Source organism: Gekko japonicus, unplaced genomic scaffold (assembly GCF_001447785.1).
Source record: "Gekko japonicus isolate JY-2015 unplaced genomic scaffold, Gekko_japonicus_V1.1 scaffold2090, whole genome shotgun sequence".
Classification (NCBI taxonomy): Eukaryota; Metazoa; Chordata; class Lepidosauria; order Squamata; family Gekkonidae; genus Gekko; species Gekko japonicus.
The window spans coordinates 132,576-153,178 of NW_015164255.1; the positions used below are offsets into that span (position 1 = coordinate 132,576).

At 46.0% G+C, this 20,603-nt stretch overlaps 1 protein-coding gene and 1 long non-coding RNA gene across 2 annotated transcripts in view; one reads left to right on the forward strand and one right to left on the reverse strand.

Annotated features, from left to right (window-relative positions):
* Positions 1–4,538, forward strand: part of AOX1 (aldehyde oxidase 1) — an 87,202-nt gene extending 82,664 nt beyond the window's left edge. The window contains exons 34-35 of the mRNA XM_015408674.1: positions 2,225–2,392; positions 4,245–4,538. Coding sequence (XP_015264160.1) covers positions 2,225–2,392; positions 4,245–4,298 — 222 coding nt within the window. The 3' untranslated portion in view covers positions 4,299–4,538. The remainder of the gene's footprint in view (positions 1–2,224; positions 2,393–4,244) is intronic.
* A 7,421-nt stretch (positions 4,539–11,959) lies between these two features.
* On the reverse strand, positions 11,960–18,581 carry LOC107108264. The gene is made up of 2 exons (XR_001482433.1): positions 18,516–18,581; positions 11,960–12,165 (listed from the first exon to the last, which is right to left on the reverse strand). It is a non-coding gene; the product is annotated as an uncharacterized LOC107108264 (long non-coding RNA).
* Between the last annotated feature and the right edge of the window lie 2,022 nt (positions 18,582–20,603).

A 20,603-nucleotide genomic window follows, 5' to 3' on the forward strand; every position in this document is an offset into this window, starting at 1 on the left:
CGAGCTCACGCCCAGCCCAATTGTTTAGAACAATTCAGTCTTTAACAACTCTGCCACAGGGCAGACCAAACGCTAGGGAATTGGATATTGGCTGCAAGACATTTGCGAGCTATTTCGCAGATAAAGTCTTGGCACTCCGCCACGACCTCCCCGCCACACTTGAAACAGTGAATGAACTTGAGGCCCCTTGCATGTCTTTGGTTCCGGGTTTAGAGCGCTTCGGCCCGCTCAGCCTGGAGGAAGTTGACTGACTGCTCGCATCTGTGCGCCCAACCACATGTAGCCTTGATCCATGCCCCTCCTGGCTTATTAGAGCAGGTCACGAGGGCTTGCGAGGTGCCCTAAGGAAAATTATCAAGTCCCTCTCTGAAAGACGGTTCCCGGGGGCACTCAAGGAAGCGATGGTCTGCCCTCTCTTGAAAAAACCTTCTTTGGATCCAGCCAAATTAGCCAACTATTGGCCGGTGTCCAATTTGCCCTATTTGGGCAAACTTACTGAGAGGGCGATGGTGTTACAGCTGCAGAGCTTTTGGGATGATGCTTCCATCCTAGATCCTTTCCATTCCAGCTTCCGCCTGGGGAATGGGACGGAGACAGTCCTGGTTGCTCTTACTGACGATCTTCGAAGGCATTTGGATCGCGGCGGTGTGGCGGCACTGTTGTTGTTAGATCTGTCACCCGCGTTCGATATGGTCGACCACCAGTTGCTCAACCACCACCTCGCCGACGTGGGGAGTCAGGGGCTTGCCCTTCAATGACTTGCCTCTTTTCTCCAAGGTCGGGGACAAAGGGTGGTGATAGGGGAACAGCAGTCCCGGAGACATCCTCTTGAATGTGGGGTGCTTTCCCTGATGTTGTTCAACATCTACATGCGCCCCCTTGCCCAGATCGCCTGGAGGTATGGGCTTGGGTGTCATCAAATGTGGATGACACCCATCTCTATCTGATGTTGGGTGGCCGGTCGGGCTCCAGCCCAGAAGATCTGCACTGGGCGTTGCAGGTCGTGGCTGGTTGGCTCTGACTGAGTCGACTGAAGCTAAACCCAGCAAAGACAGAGGTCCTGGGCCTGAGTCGGGGCGGTCCGGGGTTGGGGCTCCCTCTCCCGACCTTCGATGGGGCACCTTTGGTGCCAGCGCCGGAGGTTAGGAGTTTGGGAGTGCTTCTAGACTCCTCGCTAACTATGGAGGCCTAGGTGACAGCCACTGCTAAGTCAACCTTTTACCATCTTTGGCTAGCTTGGCAGTTGGTTCCCTTCCTCAACTGAGATGGCCTGGCCACAGTGATCCATGCAATGACCTCCCCAGATAAGAGGTCGTCACAAGGGGTATGTGCCAAAAAAAAATAAATCCGTATTTTGGGGGTTTGGGTGTTATGTATACTATATGTGTTAATGTATGACTTTTTAAAATATATTTTCATGAAGTCTGAGGAAGTATTGGTGACATTAGATAGTTTGTGATTCTTTGTAGAGAGTTTGCCAGTTTCCTTCACTAAAGAAGGGACCTAACCACCAAAACGTGGGAGTCAACCAGAAGCCATGTCTCGTTTGTACGTTGGTCAGATTTTGTTTGTGCTTTGGACACGGTGCAGATTGTGATTAATTCGGCCCTAAAATATCGTTTTTGGACTTTTCCCCTTGTAAGGGTTTTTGTATGTTTCCCTGCACTGGACTAATGACCATATGTTTGTATTAATTAACATATTTAGAATATTCAAAATAATTATTACAGTATATATTTTGATTCTAATATTGTTTTGTCTTCACTGTAGTAGCACTTCATTTCACATTGTGTGTTCTTGTTTATCTGTTTCAAACACTGTGATTCCAGTTGATCTGTGGCATTTTAACCTATGAATCTGTGAGCAAAATGTTTCTTCGATCGGTTATCACACTACAGGGAAAAGTCTGCTGCTCCCCTGAAAAGCAAAAGATGATTTCTGCAACAGATGCCCCCCCCCCAGGAACCTTTATTTTCAATTTATATTTGGCCAGATCTTTGTCTTTAAACTTTTTACATCTTGAAGGCAGCTGCCACTTGAAAGAGAGCTAGTGTGTTTCAAAATATTAGGTGTCCAAACTTCCTTGGTCAGATCTTCAATTGGACTCAACCTGAACTTCTGGGTAACTTTAAATGACACTATGTACCAGCAGCGACCAGTGCTTTATTTCTAATCCAGATTCCAAAACAAACTGTTTGACTGTAGTGTCCTTTTCATCCTACAGAGTATGGGGGAAGCTGGACTATTCCTGTCAGCCTCTGTGTTCTTTGCGATCAAGGATGCAGTGGCTGCTGCCCGGAAGCAAAGAGGATTGAATGGCGTTTTTACACTGGACAGTCCGCTGAACGTAGCAAGGATTCGCATGGCCTGTGCCGATCATTTTACAGAGATGGTAACCGCCTTCTCGATATCCTTTGCCCTGTCCTTTCTACACGGAGCCTGTGTTTCATGGCCCCTCCACCCTGCTGTGCAGTGTTCCCTCTAAGCTGCGTTAGTGTGAGCTAGCTCACAGTTTCTTAGCCTCCAGCGCACACATTTGTCTCTTAGTTCAGGAAGGTTGGCTCCAGGGCAAACTAATTTATGCAGTAGCCAAATCGCTCGCTCTCAACTTTAATGCCAGTGGCTCACAAAGTATAATGCCAGTGGCTCGCAAAATATAATGCCAGAGGCTTGCAAAGTAGAATTTTTGCTCACAAGACTCCACAGCTTAGAGGGAGCATTGCTGCTATGTATTGTTTTTTATATCCCTCCTTCATAAAACGTCTGCCTAGTGACTCTTCCTCCCCACTCCTCCACTTCAAGCCAGCTGGGTGGACTGACCTTGGGTAAGTCACAGTTCTCTCAGCCCCCCAAATTAAAAAAACCTAAAGGTAAAGGTTCCCTTGCTCGAAAGCCAGTTGAACCCGACTCTAGGGTTGTGGTGCTCATCTCCGTTTCAAAGCCAAAGAGCCAGCACTGTCCGAAGACGTTTCCGTGGTCATGTGGCCGGCATGACTAAACACCAAGGCGCACGGAACGCTGTTTCCTTCCCACCAAAGTGGTACCTATTTATCTACTTGCAATTTCTTGCTTTCGAACTGCTAGGTTGGCAGGAGCTGGAAATAGAGATGGGAGCTCACTCTGTCATGCGGCACCCGGGTCTTGAACTGCTGAACTACCGGCCTTCCACAGCCTGCAGTTCAGTGTCTTAACCACTTGAGCCACCGCAGCTCCTAAAAACCTAGCTCGCCACAAAAAGAGCTAGAGTTTCAGGCTGCCGGACAATCTTCAGATCTCCTGGCTATACGACGCCCACTGCCATACAATAATTAATTAATTGCCGAGTATCAGCTCATTGCATCCAAAGATGTGGGCTCTAGTCCATGAACGTTATGCAGGAATAAAATTTTGTTAGTCTTTAAGGTGCCACAAGATTTCAGTTTAGATTTAGTTCAACAAACTAACATAATTTCCCCTCTGGGATTTTATACCCACCTATCACGCCTCGGCGTTTAGTCATGCCGGCCACATGACCATGGAAAAGTCTTTGGACAGCGCTGGCTCCTTGGCTTGGAAACGGAGATGAGCACCATCCCCTGGAGTTGGATTTGACTAGCTTTCGAGCAAGGGAAACCTTTACCTTTACCTTTTTATCCATCTCTATATCAATATCAGTACTAGGACATTTTTCATAGAAAAGCAAGACATAGACAACAAAGGGCAGAGAATGGGTGTGGACATGCCCAGAATCACTCACTGCAGACATGCTGGATAGTAGGCAGGAAGTGGGACTTGTCTAGCAGACTTAAAGTGAAACTAAGTGCTTTCCCGCCTTCTCATTTTCCTTTCTTGTGAGTTCCTGTTGCTTCAAGGTTCTCTCCCCCCCCCCCGTCCACGCATGTTTTCCTCCTTCTAGCGGTTGATTCAATATTACGTCAGTTTATGTCTGGCATAAAAACCTGAAGTTTAAATCTGCAGGTAGATATGCCAGACGCAGAGCAATGTAATATCGAATCAACCACTAGAGGGAGTAAAACACATGTAGAACAGGAAAACCCCCCCCCCAAGCAACAGGAACTCAAGAGCAACGAAAATAAGACTGTGGAAAAGCCCTAGATGAGACTGGGGGGAGATCTGAGATTAGGTCTCTTGGAGATTTTTAAATTTAAAAGCTGTGCCAGGAAGGGTGGAATGATGGGATTTGATTCTGAATTTATATCATAACATTCACAGTGAAAAATATTTTTCTTTTCTTTCTTTTTTAGATTCCAAAGGATGAACCTGGAACCTTTAAACCATGGGCTATTGATATAAATTAAAATATTCGGCTTTTCCACCAGAACTTTGAGATTGTCTTAGTAAATTGTTGATCTGTGATTCCAGGCCTACGTAATCACAGAAACAATATCAGTCTTTCGGATAAGACATATTTTAGGTTCCAGAGGGATAGCAGATCCTAAAATTCATTCAAAAATGGGGGGGGGGGGAAATGTACCCCAGACTTCTTCATCTGAGGGCAGTACCAAAGGCTATGCACCATTTCTGCCCAATTTGACAGATGCCACCAACAACAGCGAGTTTTTCAGGACACGTGCTAGCCTGTGAGGTGTGAGGTATCATTCCATGCTGGCTTTTATAAAAGTATTTTACATCTGCTGAGATTTCCATTTGGTAACACAAGACTCCAAATCCGAGACCATTTGTTCAAGCCAATCACCTTGTTGAGATCTTTGTTTTACCATTTAATTAGTTATCTAAATGAAATTGTTGTTGTTCAGTCGCACAGTCGAGTCCGACTCTTTGCGACCCCATGGACCAGCTCCCGCCAGGCCTTCCGGTCTTCCGCTGTCCTCTGAAGTTTGCTCAACTTCATGTTCGTTGAATCGATGACACTGTCTAACCATCTCATCCTTTGCCGTCCCCGTCTTCTTTGACCTTCAATCTTTCCCAGCATCAGGGTCTTCTCCAGTGAGTGCTCCCTTCTCATTTGGTGGCCAAAGTATTTGAGCTTCAGTTTAATTATCTGGCCTTCCAGGGAACAGTCAGGGTTGATTTCTTTGAGGATTGACTGATTTGTTCTTCTTGCAGTCCAAGGGACTCTCAAGAGTCTCCTCCAGCACCATAGTTCAAAAGAATCTATTCTTCGGCGCTCGTCCTTCCTTATAGTCCAACTCTCGCAGTCAGACATGACTACTGGGAATACCATTGCTTTGACCATGCAGACTTTTGTTGGCAGAGTGATGTCTCTACTTTTTATCATGCTGTTTAGGTTCGCCATCGCTTTCCTCCCAAGGAGCAGGCGTCTTTTAATTTCATGACTGCTGTCACAGTCTGCGGTGATCTGGGATCCCAGGAACGTGAAGTCTGTCACTACTTCCACAGCTTCCCCTTCTATTTGCCAAGGAGTGATGGGGCCGGATGCCATGATCTTAGTTTTTTTGATGTTGAGCTTCAAGCCCACTTTTGCGCTCTCCTCTTTTACTCTGAGCAAGAGGTTCTTTAGATCCTCTTCACTTTCAGCCATTAGAGTGGTATCATCTGCATATCTGAGGTTGTTGATCTTTTCCCCAGCAATCTTAATTCCCGCTTGTGATTCATCCAGGCCAGCATTTCGCATGATGTACTCTGCATATATATTAAATAAGCAAGGTGACAATATACATCCTTGTCGTACTCCTTTTCCTATGCTGAACCAATCAGTTGTTCCATATCCGGTTCTAACTGTCGCTTCTTGGCCCTTATACAGGTTTCTCAAGAGACATGTGAGGTGGTCTGGTACTCCCATCTCTTTAAGGACCTGCCATAGTTTGTTGTGATCCACACAGTCAAAAGCTTTAGCATAGTCAATGAAGCAGAAGTAGATATTTTTCTGGTACTCTCTTGCTTTCTCCATAATCCAGCGAATGTTGGCAATATGATCTCTCGTTCCTCTACCTCTTCGAAACCCAGCTTGTACTTCTGGTAGTTCTCTATCCACGTACTGTTGAAGCCTAGCTTGTAGGATCTTGAGCATGACCTTGCTAGCGTGTGATATGAGTGCAATTGTGCGATAGTTTGAACATTCCTTGGCATTGCCCTTCTTTGGGATTGGAATGTATACTGACCTTTTCCAATCCTGTGGCCACTGTTGCGTTTTCCAAATTTGCTGGCAAATGGAGTGCAGAACTTTAACAGCATCATCTTCTAAGACTTTGAATAGCTCAGCTGGAATACCATCACCTCCACTAGCTTTGTTGTTAGCAATGCTTTCTAAGGCCCATTTAACTTCACATTCCAGGATGTCTGGCTCAAGGTCAGTGATTATACCGTCGTGTTTGTCAAGGACATTGAGGTCTTTCTTGTATAGTTCTTCTGTGTATTCTTGCCATCTTTTCCTAATCTCTTCTGCTTCTGTTAGGTCCCTACCGTTTTTGTCCTTTATCATGGCCAGCTTTGCATGGAACGCTCCCTTGATTTCTCCAATTTTCTTGAAGAGATCTCTAGTCCTTCCCATTCTATTGTTTTCTTCTATTACTTTGCACTGTTCATTCAGGAAGGCCTCCTTATCTCTCCTTGCTGTTCTCTGGAAATCTGCGTTCAGTTGGGTAAATCTTTCCTTTTCGCCTTTGCCTTTCGCTTTCCTTCTTTCCTCTGCTATTTGTAAAGCCTCATCAGAAAGCCACTTTGCTTTCTTACATTTCTTTTTCTTTGGGATGGTGGTGATTGCTGCCTCCTGTACGATGTCACGAACCTCTGTCCATAGTTCTTCAGGCACTCTATCTATCAAATCCAGACCCTTGAATCTATTCTTCACCTCTACTGTATATTCATCAGGGATGCGATCTAGGTCAAACCTGAATGGCCTCGTGGTTTTCCCAATTTTCTTCAGTTTAAGTCTGAATTTTGCAATGAGTAGCTCATGATCTGAACCACAGTCAGCTCCAGGTCTTGTTTTTACTGACTGGATAGAGCTTCTCCATCTTTGACTGCAAATTATATAGTCAATCTGATTTCGGTGTTGCCCATCTGGTGATGTCCATGTGTAGAGTCGCCTCTTAGGTTGTTGGAAAAGGGTGTTCGCTATGACCAGTGTGTTCTCTTGACAAGTGTATTCTTGCCATCTTTTCTTAATCTCTTCTGCTTCTGTTAGGTCCCTACCGTTTTTGTCCTTTATCATGGCCAGCTTTGCATGGAACGCTCCCTTGATTTCTCCAATTTTCTTGAAGAGATCTCTAGTCCTTCCCATTCTATTGTTTTCCTCTATTACTTTGCACTGTTCATTCAGGAAGGCCTCCTTATCTCTCCTTGCTGTTCTCTGGAAATCTGCATTCAGTTGGGTAAATCTTTCCTTTTCGCCTTTGCCTTTCGCTTTCCTTCTTTCCTCTGCTATTTGTAAAGCCTCATCAGAAAGCCACTTTGCTTTCTTGCATTTCTTTTTCTTTGGGATGGTGGTGATTGCTGTCTCCTGTACAATGTCACGAACCTCCGTCCATAGTTCTTCAGGCACTCTATCAAATCCAGACCCTTGAATCTATTCTTCACCTCTACTGTATATTCATCAGGGATGCGATCTAGGTCAAACCTGAATGGCCTCGTGGTTTTCCCAATTTTCTTCAGTTTGAGTCTGAATTTTGCAATGAGTAGCTCATGATCTGAACCACAGTCAGCTCCAGGTCTTGTTTTTACTGACTGGATAGAGCTTCTCCATCTTTGACTGCAAATTATATAATCAATCTGATTTTGGTGTTGCCCATCTGGTGATGTCCATGTGTAGAGTCGCCTCTTAGGTTGTTGGGAAAGGGTGTTCGCTATGACCATAAATATAAATGCAATGGCCATAAATAAATACCAGTCATAGTTCCTTTACATATAGCACTCACAACAGTTTGTCCCCGTGCTGTTCTAATCTTACTCAAAAGATGGTTAAGAATATGCCTCGTCTGGATATAGCGAATGAACATCTAGGAGCACCCCTTCTGTGGGCCAGTGTGGTGGAGTGGTTAAAGTGTCAGACTAGGATCTGGGAAACCCAGGTTCAAATATCCACACTGCCACAGAAGCTTGCGGGGTGACATTGGGAGGGGCCAATCACACTCTCTCACCCTAGCCTTCCTCACAGGGCTGTAGAGGAGTAGAGGAGAATGATGTAAGACTCATTGGGTCCCTACTGGGGGGAAAGGCGGGAAGGAGGAGGAGATTGGATTTATACCCCGCCCTTCACTACCTGAAGCAGTCTCAGAGCAGCTTACAATCTCCTTTCCAGTCTGGTGTAGTGGTTAAGTGCGTGGACTCTAATCTGGGAGAACCGGGTTTGATTCCCCACTCCTCCACTTGCACCTGCTGGATGACCTTGGGCGAGCCATAATTCTGGCAGAGCTGTACTTGAAAAAAGAGCAGTTTCTGTCAAGAGTTCTCTCAGCCCCACCTACCTCACAGGGTTTCTGTTGTGGGGAGGGGAAGGGAAAGGAGTTTGTAAGCCGCTCTGAGACACCTTTGGGTAGTGAAGAGCAGGGTATAAATCCAATCTCTTCTTCTTTCCCTTCCCCTCCCCACAACAGACACCCTGTGAGGTACGTGGGGCTGAGAGAGCTCTCTTGAGAACTGCTCTTTCCAGAACAGCTCTGAGAGAACTTTTGACTGACCCATGGTCATGCCAGCAGCTGCATGTGGAGGGATATAAATAAAATAGATAAATGCTATCTAGAAGAATGTGCCTCATGTTCTGACATATTATGCGGAGCACTTCCAGCCGGGACACTTTCTGCTTTGTTTCCATTGCGGCATGACCACAAAAATAAACCTCAGACGCTTACTTTGGCTTTGGGTGTAGACACTTGTGAGGATTCCACCACCTCCCATACTATGAAAGGGTCTCTGATAGTGGAAGTGTCAGCCAACACCCCCCAGATCATGAGACAGTCATTTTATAGACGCTGACTGATAAAAACAACATTAAAAGCAGAATAACATTGAGCATTATTTATTTTATTTGTATTTATTGTACACAATTTATATCCTGCCTTTTTGTGTTCTCAAAGGCCACCAAGGCAGCAAATTAAAATGTATTCAATAAAATCACATTTTAAAACACTTGAAGCCACCCCCAAACAAACAATCATGAAAAAAACTAAAACCAGAGCTAAGATATACCAAATAAAGGTTTCCCTTGCTTGAAAGCCAGTTGATCTTGACTCTAGGGGGCGGTGCTCATCTCCATTTCAAAGCTGATGAGCCAGCGCTGTCCAAAGACTTCTCCGTGGTCATGTGGCCAGCATGACTAAACGCCGAGGCACACAGAACGCTGTTACATTCCCACCAAAGCAGTGCCTATTTATCTACTTGCAATTGCTTGCTTTCGAACTGCTAGGTTGACAGGAGCTGGGGCCAGAGACAGGAGCTCACTCCGTCGCGCGGCACTCTGGTTTCGAACTGCCAAGCTACTGACCTTCCAGTCTGCATCTCAGCGTCTTCACCTCTGAGCCACAACAGCCATACCAAATAAAGCAGCGGTTAAAAACACTGGGTAGGAAGGAGGGATCACAAAGGGGTTATATAGATGTCTTGACAATGTGTTGTATTCTAAAGAACCAGAAGGCTGGGTGTTAAGCACCATGATCTTTTCAGAATGTCAAGAAACATTTTGTATACTGTTTTGCAGGTATTGTACATGTTATAAGTTATACTTGATCTTAATAAATATTAAAAAATTAATAATATTGAGAGCATGGAAAGATTTGCAGCCTGCCTTTATGAAGTCCTGTTATCAGAACACCCTACGAATCCTGTTGCGTCGGAAAATGAGACTACTTCTGCTGCTGTGCTATACCATTGGGGAGTGACCTATAATTATGTGCCCTGTCATAGTATGTAAATATAATGTGTACTGTACAGAAATGTATTAAGTTTAGGTGGACCAATCGTAACTTACTTTGGACTTTTGATTTTATGGCCTTAATTTCTGTTGTGTGCAATTATAGACTGTAGCAAGGCTTCCTTCCGTTGTGCCAAGAATCACCTCCAGCTAAGTTTGCCAACTCCAGGCTGGGAAATTCCTGGAGATTTCTGGGATGGACCCCAGGGAGGGCAGGGTTTGGAGGAGGGGAGGGACCTTAGCAGCGAATAACGCCACAGAGCCCCCCCTCCAAAGCAGCCATTTTCTCCAGAGGAAGTGATTTCTGCAGTCTGGTGATCAGTCTTCATTTTAGGAGGTCTGCAGGCCCCACCTAGAGGTTTGCAACATACAAGAGATCACCGGAAATGCAGTTAAGAAGAACCAAAATGCAGTCGTGATAGAATTAGTCAGTATAGCATTGTATAGTCAATTATATTGTTTACCAAACACATTCATATACATGCAAAAGTTATAATGGACAATTGTTTTAAATAAATAAAGTACTCATGCCAAAGTTCAGTTCTGATTATTTCCTGAGCAGTTTCTTCTCGTGTATATTCAGCCCAAGCATAGCAACTGTCAAGGCTTCCAATGGGCCAGCTGAAGATCCCCGTTTCTGCCCTTTCTCGAGGTAAAACTGGCAGTCACTGAACTATAACAATACTTCTTAAAATCCACAGTAACAGACCTTACTGCAAACCCAACTGACAAACACTTGCTTGTTACATTGTAATTGAAATTTGAATTGTGTTTGGTGTTTTTAATTACCATAAGCCATGTCTTGCATATGATTAAATACATTTATTGGGGCTTTTGTGGGTTCCCCAACAAATCAATTGGTTTCACTGCTAGAAATCATTTGTTTCTGTTTGTATATTGAGTAAAAAATAATATTGTTAGTTGGGGTTGCCTCTGTCCTTTCTAAAGTTTATATCTTTGGTACCTGGTGTTACATTTTATGGCTCACATGGCCCAGCCCAAAAGTTACATTTATGTCAGATCTGGCCCTTGTAACTAATGAGTTTGACACCCCTGCCCTATTTGTTCTGCGTGAAAGCTGGCTACCAACAGAAATTTCTTTTATTTTTTGTGAAAAGTTTTTTATTATTTTCTTACTACAAACACTACAAAAAAACACTACAAACATTAACACTAAACTAAAAATAAGCTATACAAGTATCATACATAATGGTTATATGCATATTTAGTTAAAGCTTTCTCTATAAAAATGTAATTTTGGAATATAGCTATTTTCTACCGCTTCTGGTAGATATATAATAATATATAAATCTGGTAAATATATAATTGAATCAAGTAAGTACATCTCAAACAATAAGACTTTTAAGCTTATACAATTCTATCTGTTTCTTCCCTTTATTTTTCTTATCAAATTTCCATTTGACTTTCAAGGCTTTTGGGACTGCCGCCCCTAATTCTGATTTAGAGTCTTCTTCTGGATTACTGCTTGCTGTAGATTCCGGGCCTTCTGACCCATGTGTGCTAGTTTCTACTTCGATAGTTTGTTCCTCTGCTGTATCTTTTTCGGTCGCAGATTTTTGTTGCTGTTCCAAGAACATCTTCACTTTTAAAACAGAGTCTATCTTTTCTTTTTTATCTTTGTAGTTGAAGATCAGTCCTTCGGGTATTATCCATCTGTAGGGGGTGGCATTTTTCTGCAAAAAGCCGGTTAAGTTTTTGTATTGGGTCCTCTTCTTTCTTCTTTTGAATTAAATGTCCTTTAAGGCGCTAATTTCTTCGTCTTTGATTTTTAAGGTTGTCCCATTTGTGGCCTTGATCACCACGTCTCTTGTTGATCTTTTAGAGAATCTCGCCACTATCTCCCCAGGCAGGTTCTTTTTCTTAATAAATTCTGGATATATCCGATAGATCATATCCAGATCGCTTTGCAGTGTGTCCACCGTTAAACCTGTAATTGGGGCCAACGCTTCACTTAAAATTTCCTTCAGATTCTCACCTTGCTGTTCAGGAACACCTTGAAATCTCAGAACAAACGCTTATTTTTCCATTTGCAGTTTTAAAAGTTGGTCTTTGTTTTTCCATCATCTCCAGTCTTTGATTAATCGCTTTTGTTTTGGTTTCAACCTTTCCCACTGATTTTGCAGTCTCCTCTTTTTAAGTTCGTCTCTTTAAGCTGTTTTTGGAGCGCATCAAAATTCTTGTTGGCTACCAACAGAAATTTTGTCCAGTTCAGCATTCTCTACCACGTACCGATCTGCTCTCAAAATTTAGCATGCTACTGGAAACGATGGTTATGCCATGCTTCAAGTGCTGTCAAGTTGCAGCTCACGGTGACCCTGGCAAGGAGTTTTCAAGGCAAGTGAGAAGCAAGTTACTTCACTGAAATCTCTCCCCTCCCTAAACCCTGCCCTCCTCAAAGTTTGCTTCCCTGGAGAAAGTGGCTACCATCGAAGGTGGTCTCTATGGCCTTATACTCCGCTGAAATCCCTCCTCTCCCTAAACCCTGCCCTCTTCAGTTTGCTTCCCTGGAGAAAATGGCTGCCATCAAAGGTGGTCTCTATGGCATTATTATACTCCACTGGAATTCCTCCCCTCCCTAAACCCCACCAGAGTTTGCTTCTCTGGAGAAAATGGCTGCCATCGAAGGTGATCTCTTTGGCATTATACTCCACTGAAGTCCCTCCCCTCCCCAAACTCCACCCTCCTCAGACTTTGCTTCCCTAGAGAAAATGGCTGCCATCGAAGGTGGTCTCTTTGGCATTGTACTCTGCTGAAGTCCCTCCCCAAACCCCACCCTGCTCAGGCTCCATCCCCAAAATCTTCAGAAATTTCCCAGCTAAGAGAGGGCAGCCCTCCCCGATGAAGCAATGATCTGACTCAGAATGAGGCATCTTGGTATGCTTTACTCTCAAGGTCAATGACAATCATCTCAATCACTTATGATAACATCTTATGAATTATTGAAATGCTACTGACACAGGCATATTGATTTTTTTCTTGCACATCACTGAAATTATCCATTCAGTGTTGAGAAATCACTCCCACGTTCTGTTTTTCTGCTGCCTGAGGAAATAAGCTAAGGATCCCACCAGTTTAATGCTAATTGATTACCTGCCTGAGCAAATCCTGGGCAGTGCAATGGCTTAAGCTTGCAGGTCTCTTCTGGGAGGGAGTCCAGCAGCAGCCGGTTTGACTTTGCTTCACCATGCCTGTCCATTTGGGAGCGTGGCAGACTCTAATCCGGAGAAATGGATTTGATTTCCCACTTCTCCACATGCAGCCAGCTTGGTGACCCTGGGTCAGTCCCAGTTCTCTCAGAGCTGGTTTCTCAGGGGCAGTCCTCAAAAGAGCTCTCTCAGCCCCACCTACCTCACAGGGTGTCTGTTCTGGGGAGGGGGAGGGAAGCCGCTCTGAGACTCCGTGAAGGGCAGGGTATAGATCCTCCTCCTCCTTCTAGGCCAATGGCCCATCCAGTCCAACACTCTGTGTTGCATAGTGGCCAAAAACCAGGTGCCATCAGGAGGTCCACTAGCACGCCTAGATGGACCATAGGTTGTCCATTGGCTGTACAAAAGAATGGCCTCTCTTTGGATCCTGTTTTGGAATAAGATTGTTTCTGACCTTGAAGTATCTTGCTCCTGAATGCAAGAAAGAGAGCACCGACTGAACCTCATAATGTCAGTAGAACAAAGTTTGAGTCTGGTGACACCTTTAAAACCAACAAAGTTTAATTCGAGGGTGGGGCTTCCCCCGCAGGCCAGCTGACTGGTGGTGGATCTAAGTCCCAAAAATTGGGGGCACCCCTGCCTGGACTGGGGGTCTGGCAACCCTATTCTGGATGCAAGCTGATGGAGGGCTCGGGGGTCAATAAGAAAGGGCTGCTGTTAGCCCAATATCGGGGTATCTCCTGGCATTGGACCAGAACTTTGGAACCTCTCAATGGTGGATTTGGGACTTGGACTGAGACCCTATTGGTGTAAACTTAGGATGTGGGCTACGATAGGATAATGTAGCTAGCCTACAGAAAGAGGAGCACGGAGGGTGCACCTGGAGTAGGTGGTCAGATTGGCACAGGTTTGCTGGCGTTATCTGAGAAATGACTACATGGTCCTTCCTGGGCAGTTTATTTCATCACCATGGACTCGCATTTCACTACAGCCAAACATGGGTCATGCATTATGGCCAAGAAGTTGTGAAGAATTCTGGAATTCCAAAAGAACTTTAGGTCCACACGTTTCTGGTCTATCTGGGATGTTAGGCTTTTCCTGTGTCTTGTATCGATCCGTTCCTTTATCAAGAGACTTCCTTCCGATGGGAAAGAGATGTATTTCCCCTCACATCAGGATTCACAGCTGGCCCGTAGCTACAGCGGGGCTATTGGGGGCTCGGCCCCCCTTCCCTAAAGGGCCAGCCCCACAAGATTTTTTAGAAGACTTTTCGAGAAGGATGGGGTGGGGTGCACGCCCCCCGCTTCTTCCCAAAATCATTTAAAGGGATCCTTTAATTGCTTCTGAGAAGAAGCGGGGGATGGCGGACGCCCCTCTCCCTCCCTCCTGCAGGGTTTAAAGGGGCCTTCAGCTGATCCTCAGGTCACATGCTCCCCGCCAATCACCTGAAGGGCCCTTAAAATCTTGCAGGAGGGGAGTGAGAGGGGTGGCCACCGGTGGTCAGGCTTGGGGGGCGAATTGGAGCCGACATAAAAATAATGGCTTGCCGGTCTCTTCTGAAATAATTTTTGCCCCACAAGTCACAAAATCCTGGCTATGGGCCTGATTCACAGCTTGGTGTCAGGTAGCCAAGCTTCCTTGTGATCGTTTATTTCTACACTCTGGATATTTTAAAGACAGCAACTTTTTGGAGAGTACTGCCCCACCTCTGGTCTGTGTAAGCCAAAGGATCTTTTTTTTTGGGGGGGTACACATGGAACTAATATTGATGGGAGCCGGGGGCTATATCACAGAACAGGGCTCAACCTGAACTGGTGCATGACTTTAAATAGCACTGTGCAGCAACATCCAGTCCAGTTTCCAAAGCAAACTGTTTGACTGCCTTTTTCTTCCTACATAGCATGGGAGAAGCTGGCGTATTCCTGGCAGCCTTCGTGTTCTTTGCAATCCAAAGAGTGATGAACACATGGAACTCCCTGCCACAGGAGGTGGTGGCAGCTACAAGCACGGACAGCTTCAAGAAGGGATTGAAGAAACCTATGGAGCAGAGGTCCATCAGTGGCTATTAGCCACAAGATATAGATAGGAACTCTCAGGCTGGGGCAAGTGATGCACTGCATTCTTGGTGCTTGGGGGGGGGGCAACAGTGGGAAGGCTTCTAGTGTCCTGGCCCCACTGCTGGACCTCCTGATGACACCTGGTACTTTTGGCTACTGTGTGACAGAGTGTTGAACCAGATGGGCCATTGGCCCGATCCAACATTGGCTTCTCTTATGTTCTCTTATGCACTGTATTCCTGGTGCTTGGGGGGGGGGCAACAGTGGGAAGGCTTCTAGTGTCCTGGCCCCACTGCTGGACCTCCTGATGACACCTGGTACTTTTGGCTACTGTGTGACAGAGTGTTGAACCAGATGGGCCATTGGCCCGATCCAACATTGGCTTCTCTTATGTTCTCTTATGCACTGTATTCCTGGTGCTTGGGGGGGGGGCAACAGTGGGAAGGCTTCTAGTGTCCTGGCCCCACTGCTGGACCTCCTGATGACACCTGGTACTTTTGGCTACTGTGTGACAGAGTGTTGAACCAGATGGGCCATTGGCCCGATCCAACATTGGCTTCTCTTATGTTCTTATGTCTGCAGCAACTGATGCACTACATTCTTGGTGCTTGGGGGGGGGGGCAACAGTGGGAAGGCTTCTAGTGTCCCTGGCCCCACTGATGGACCTCCTGATGGCACCTGGTATTTTTGGCCACTGTGTGACAGAGTGTTGGACCAGATGGGCCATTGGCCCGATCCAACATTGGCTTCTCTTATGTTCTTATGTTATTATGATGCAGTGGCTGCTACTCGGAAGCAAAGAGGACTGAATGGCATTTTTACACTGGACAGTCTGGCGAATGTAGTGAAGATTCGCATGGCCTGTGCCGATCATTTTACAGAGATGGTAAAGACTTTTAAAATTTTACAGGTATGTTAAAAACATCCCCTGCCCTGTCCTTTCTACACCGAGCCTGCATTTCATGGCCTCTGGACCCTATACCTCCTTAGGTATCTCCTCCTCTTATGTGCCTCCATCATAAACGGTATGCCTAGCAAAGATCTGCTGACTGCATCCAAAAAAGCGGGCACTCACGCCATGAAAGTTTATGCCGGAATGAAATACTGTTCTCAGGCTTGTAGCTAGGGTTTTTCTTCCCACCGGGGGGGTCTTTAAAATTTTTAAGGGGGCTTGGGGTAGTGTCGGTGTTTTGTTTTTAAAGGCAATATGCCTCCTACTGCCCAGTATATGAAAAGCCTAAATTTATACCTGGTCCAGCCTCTCTGCACCCTCCGCTCCCTGTGTTGGCGAAGCTCGCTTGGGAATCGCTTCCCCAGCTCCAAAGGATCAGCCAGCTAGCCCCTGCAGGCAGACCGGGTGGAGACCAAAGGGCAAATCTCGAAGGATCCAGCCAAGTGAATCAGAGGGTGGACTGAGGGTGCCTTTGAAGAAATGCTAGAAATTAACTTTAAAACATTTTAGGCAGAAAATCTTGTGTGGCTGTGCATTTAAGTAAGGGGGCTGGGCCCCATATGGCCCCACCGTAGCTATGGGCCTGATTGTTAGTCTTTAAGGTGCCACAAGAAGCTGGTTTAAATTTGCTCCAACAAAGTAACCCGACTTCCCCATCTGTTTCTGTATCAATAGCCACATTGGCACATTTTGTCACCAGAGGAGGCACAGAAGGCAGAGAATGATGGACCCAGAATAACTCGGAGCAGAAATGCTGGATAGTAGGCGGGAGACGTGACTTCGTTGCAGCCCTAAAGTGAAGCTAGATAAGACTGTGGGAGATTTGGGATTAGTTCTCATGTGGAATTCTAAATTTAAAAGCAGAATACCAGGAAGGGGCAGGGAGAGAATGATGGGATCTAAATTTACTTTATAACATTCAGACTTTATATTTCTTTCTTTTTTTAAGATTCTGAAGGATGAACTTGGTACCTATAAACCATGGGCTATTGATATAAATTAAAATGTCGAGGGCTTTGCCAAAAGGCTATGATTGTCTTAGTAAGTTCTTGATAACAACATGAGAACATAAGAGAAGCCATGTTGGATCAGACCAATGGCCCATCCAGTCCAACACTCTGTGTCGCACAGGGGCCAAAACCCAGGTGCCATCAGGAGGTCCACCAGTGGGTCCAGAACTCCAGAAGCCCTTCCACTGTTGCCCCCCAAGCACCAAGAATACCGAGCATCACTGCCCCAGACATAAGAACATAAGAGAAGCCATGCTGGATCAGGCCAATGGCCCATCCAGTCCAACACTCTGTGTCGCACAGTGGCCAAAACCCAGGTTCCATCAGGAGGTCCACCAGCAGGGCCAGAACTCCAGAAGCCCTCCCACTGTTGCCCCCCAAGCACCAAGAATACGGAGCATCACTGCCCCAGAGAGAGTGTTCCATCTATACCCTGTGGTTAATAGCCTCTGATGTACTTCCTTTCTGTGACTCTCCAGGGCTCCACACGCCCTGGCCAAAATCGACCAAAAATGTTTGTAGGACCATAACCTGCCCATCCATACCACTCAGGAACATCCCAGACAATTCCAGTTTATCCAGAAAACAAATCAACTGTTTAATCTGGCAAGGTAATCTCACCTCCTGGCTCATCAAGACCAGGCATGAGACAAATTAAATCAGACAGGCCCCAGCACCCACCATCCCTCGCAACGTTGGTCACCTGAGGAATCCCATGAAGGGTACTGCTATCAGCCAATGCCGTTAGGCCAACCAGTAGCCCGCTCAGGACACCCATTTCCATTAGCCAGGAAATATATATATAAGAGTAGCTCCAGGCCCCCCTCTCCCAAACTGGTTCTCCATCCCCAAACCTTCTTCCAATGTTGACACAGGATGACAGAATTCCTGGTTCAGAACAGGCTGGCCTAATTTCTGTCATTCTGCTTTCCTTTTCTGACCCTTCCCAGCACATTTTCCCATTCCCATTTCTTAGCTGCAGCCGTAGCCAACTTTCATTCTGACCGTAGGCCAGCTGATGCAACTGCCCATCTGTTCCCATGGCAACCCTCACAACCATCTGCTGGAGATTCCTTCACACCTCCCAGTTACACACCAGTTGGGTGTCGTGGTTAAGTCTATGGGCTCTACTCTGGGAGAACCAGGTTTGATTCCCCACGTCTCCACTTGCAGCTGCTGGATTACCTTGGGCAAGCCATAGTTCTGTCAAAGCAGTTCTTGAAAGAGCTCTCTCAGCCCCACCCACCTAACAGGGTGTCTGTTGTGGGGAGGGGAAGGGAAAGGAGTTTGTAAGCCGCTCTGAGACTCCGAGTGAAAGGGCGGGGTGTAAATCCAATCTCCTCCTCCTCCTTCTTAGCATCCCTGCCAGGACAGCCTCATACCTCTCTCTGCTTCCCACGTGGTTTGTTTCTTGGACTAGCCACATGATGGGAGGGATGCATTATTTCAGGTTGCAACACATAAAATTGGACAGGAGGATCTTGCAAAGTGAGCACTTACCTCCAGTAAATCACTATGGTATTTTCTCACTGAACTGCCTAGATTTGTGGTCTTGTTTTACTGAGTGTTGTTGTTGTTCAGTCGCACAGTCGAGTCCAACTCTTCGCGACCCCATGGACCAGATCCTGCCAGGCCTTCCTGTCTTCCGCCGTCCTCTGAGTTTACTCTGTTTACTGAGTAGGGAAACAATAATTTCATTGTCATGTGCTTCTGTCTATTGCAGTTAGGGCAATAAAGGTATCCTTTGTTTAAGCTCCTGTCTCATAGAATCACAGAGTTGGAAGGGACCTCCAGGGTCATCTAGTCCAACCCCCTGCACAATGTAGCAAATTCATAAACACCTCCCACCCACACATACACCCAGAGACCCCTGCTCCATGCCCAGAAGATGACAAAAAATCTCCAGGATCCCTGACCAAACTGCCCTGGAGAAAAATTGCTTCCTGACCCCAAAGTGGCAATCGGCATTTCCCTGGGCATGTAAGAAAGGGCCACAAGAACTAAGCACTGATGCAACCCTCCCTGCCCTCCCTTCTTGTGATCTGAGTTCACCCAATGAGCATTGCTGTCAGATGGCCATCCAGCCTGTTTGAAAACATCCAAAGAAGGAGAGCCCACCACCTCCCGAGGACGCCTGTTCCACTGAGGAGCGCTGTCAGGAAGTTCTTCCTAATGTTTAGCCGAAAACTCTTCTGATTTAATTTCAACCCATTGGATCTGGTCCGACCTTCTGGGGCTACAGAAAACAACCCCACCACATCCTCTATATGACAGCCCTTCAAGGACTTGAAGATAGTTATCGTATCACCTCTCAGACGTCTTCTCTCCGGGCTAAACATATCCAGCTCCTTCAACCTTTCCTCATAGAACTTGGCCTGTTCTCCTTTTATTTTCATCTAGAGGCATATTGACCTGAACCTGTGTATATGCAGAGTTAAAAGATCCCCAGGAGCCAGTATTTAGGACCTGCGCATGTGGGGATACTTGTACATCCATACCCAGACAGAGGTCTCTTTTGGATAACAATGGACACTGGGTATAGCAACGGCATAAGGGAAACAAAAATCTAGCACCAAACTGTAAGGTTTGCCATATTTATGTCTACAAAATGCCACAAATTGATTGCTGCTTGCAAACCCCACTCCACACATTAAAAACTCCACCCAGTTATTAGCTGATTGACTCAGGTGGGTAGCCGTGTCAGTCTGAAGCAGCAGAACAGAGTTTGAATCCAGTGGCTCCTTTAAAACCAACAAAGTTTCATTCTGGGAATAAGCTTTCGTGTGCATGCCCATGAAAGCTTATACCCAGAATGAAACTTTGTAGGTCTTAAAGGTGCCACTGGTCTCAAACTTTGTTCTATTCGCTGATTGTTATGGAAAATTCAGTTGTTCCGTGTGAATCCATCACCAACAGAGCGCTAGGAAACAACGTGATGGGAAATGTGGAGGTACCGAATGCTAGAATGGTACGGGTTCTACGGAAGAAACACACAGGGTCTAGGGACAGAAACAGCAGGATGGTATTGCTAAGAAGAGGTTAAAGAAGGGGGTCATGGTAGGCAGGAATGTTCCCAGAGCTTGACTGCCTCTGGATATGGAGATTCCCTTGAGATCATGGGTAGCAGCCATCCGAATGTTAAGGAGAGCCCCTGCTAGATCAGACCTGTTGGCCAAATTGCCTTATTTCTTTAATAAAAGGTTAAAGGTCAAGGCTCCCTTGCTCGAAAGCCAGTTGAATCTGACTCTAGGGTTGCAGTGCTCATCTCTGTTTCAAAGCCGAAGAGCCAGCGCTGTCCGAAGACGTTTCCGTGGTCATGTGGCCAGCATGACTAAACCCCAAGGCGCACGGAACGCTGTTACCTTCCCACCGAAGTGGAACCTATTTATCTACTTGCAATTTCTTGCTTTCGAACTGCTAGGTTGGCAGGAGCTGGAACTAGAGATGGGAGCTCACTCCGTCATGTGGCACACTCGGGTCTCGAACTGCTGAACTACTGACCTTCCACAGCCTGCAGTTCAGCGTCTTAACCACTTGAGCCACCGCAGCTCCAAATAAAAGGTTGGGGAAGTATAATATTAATGAGCA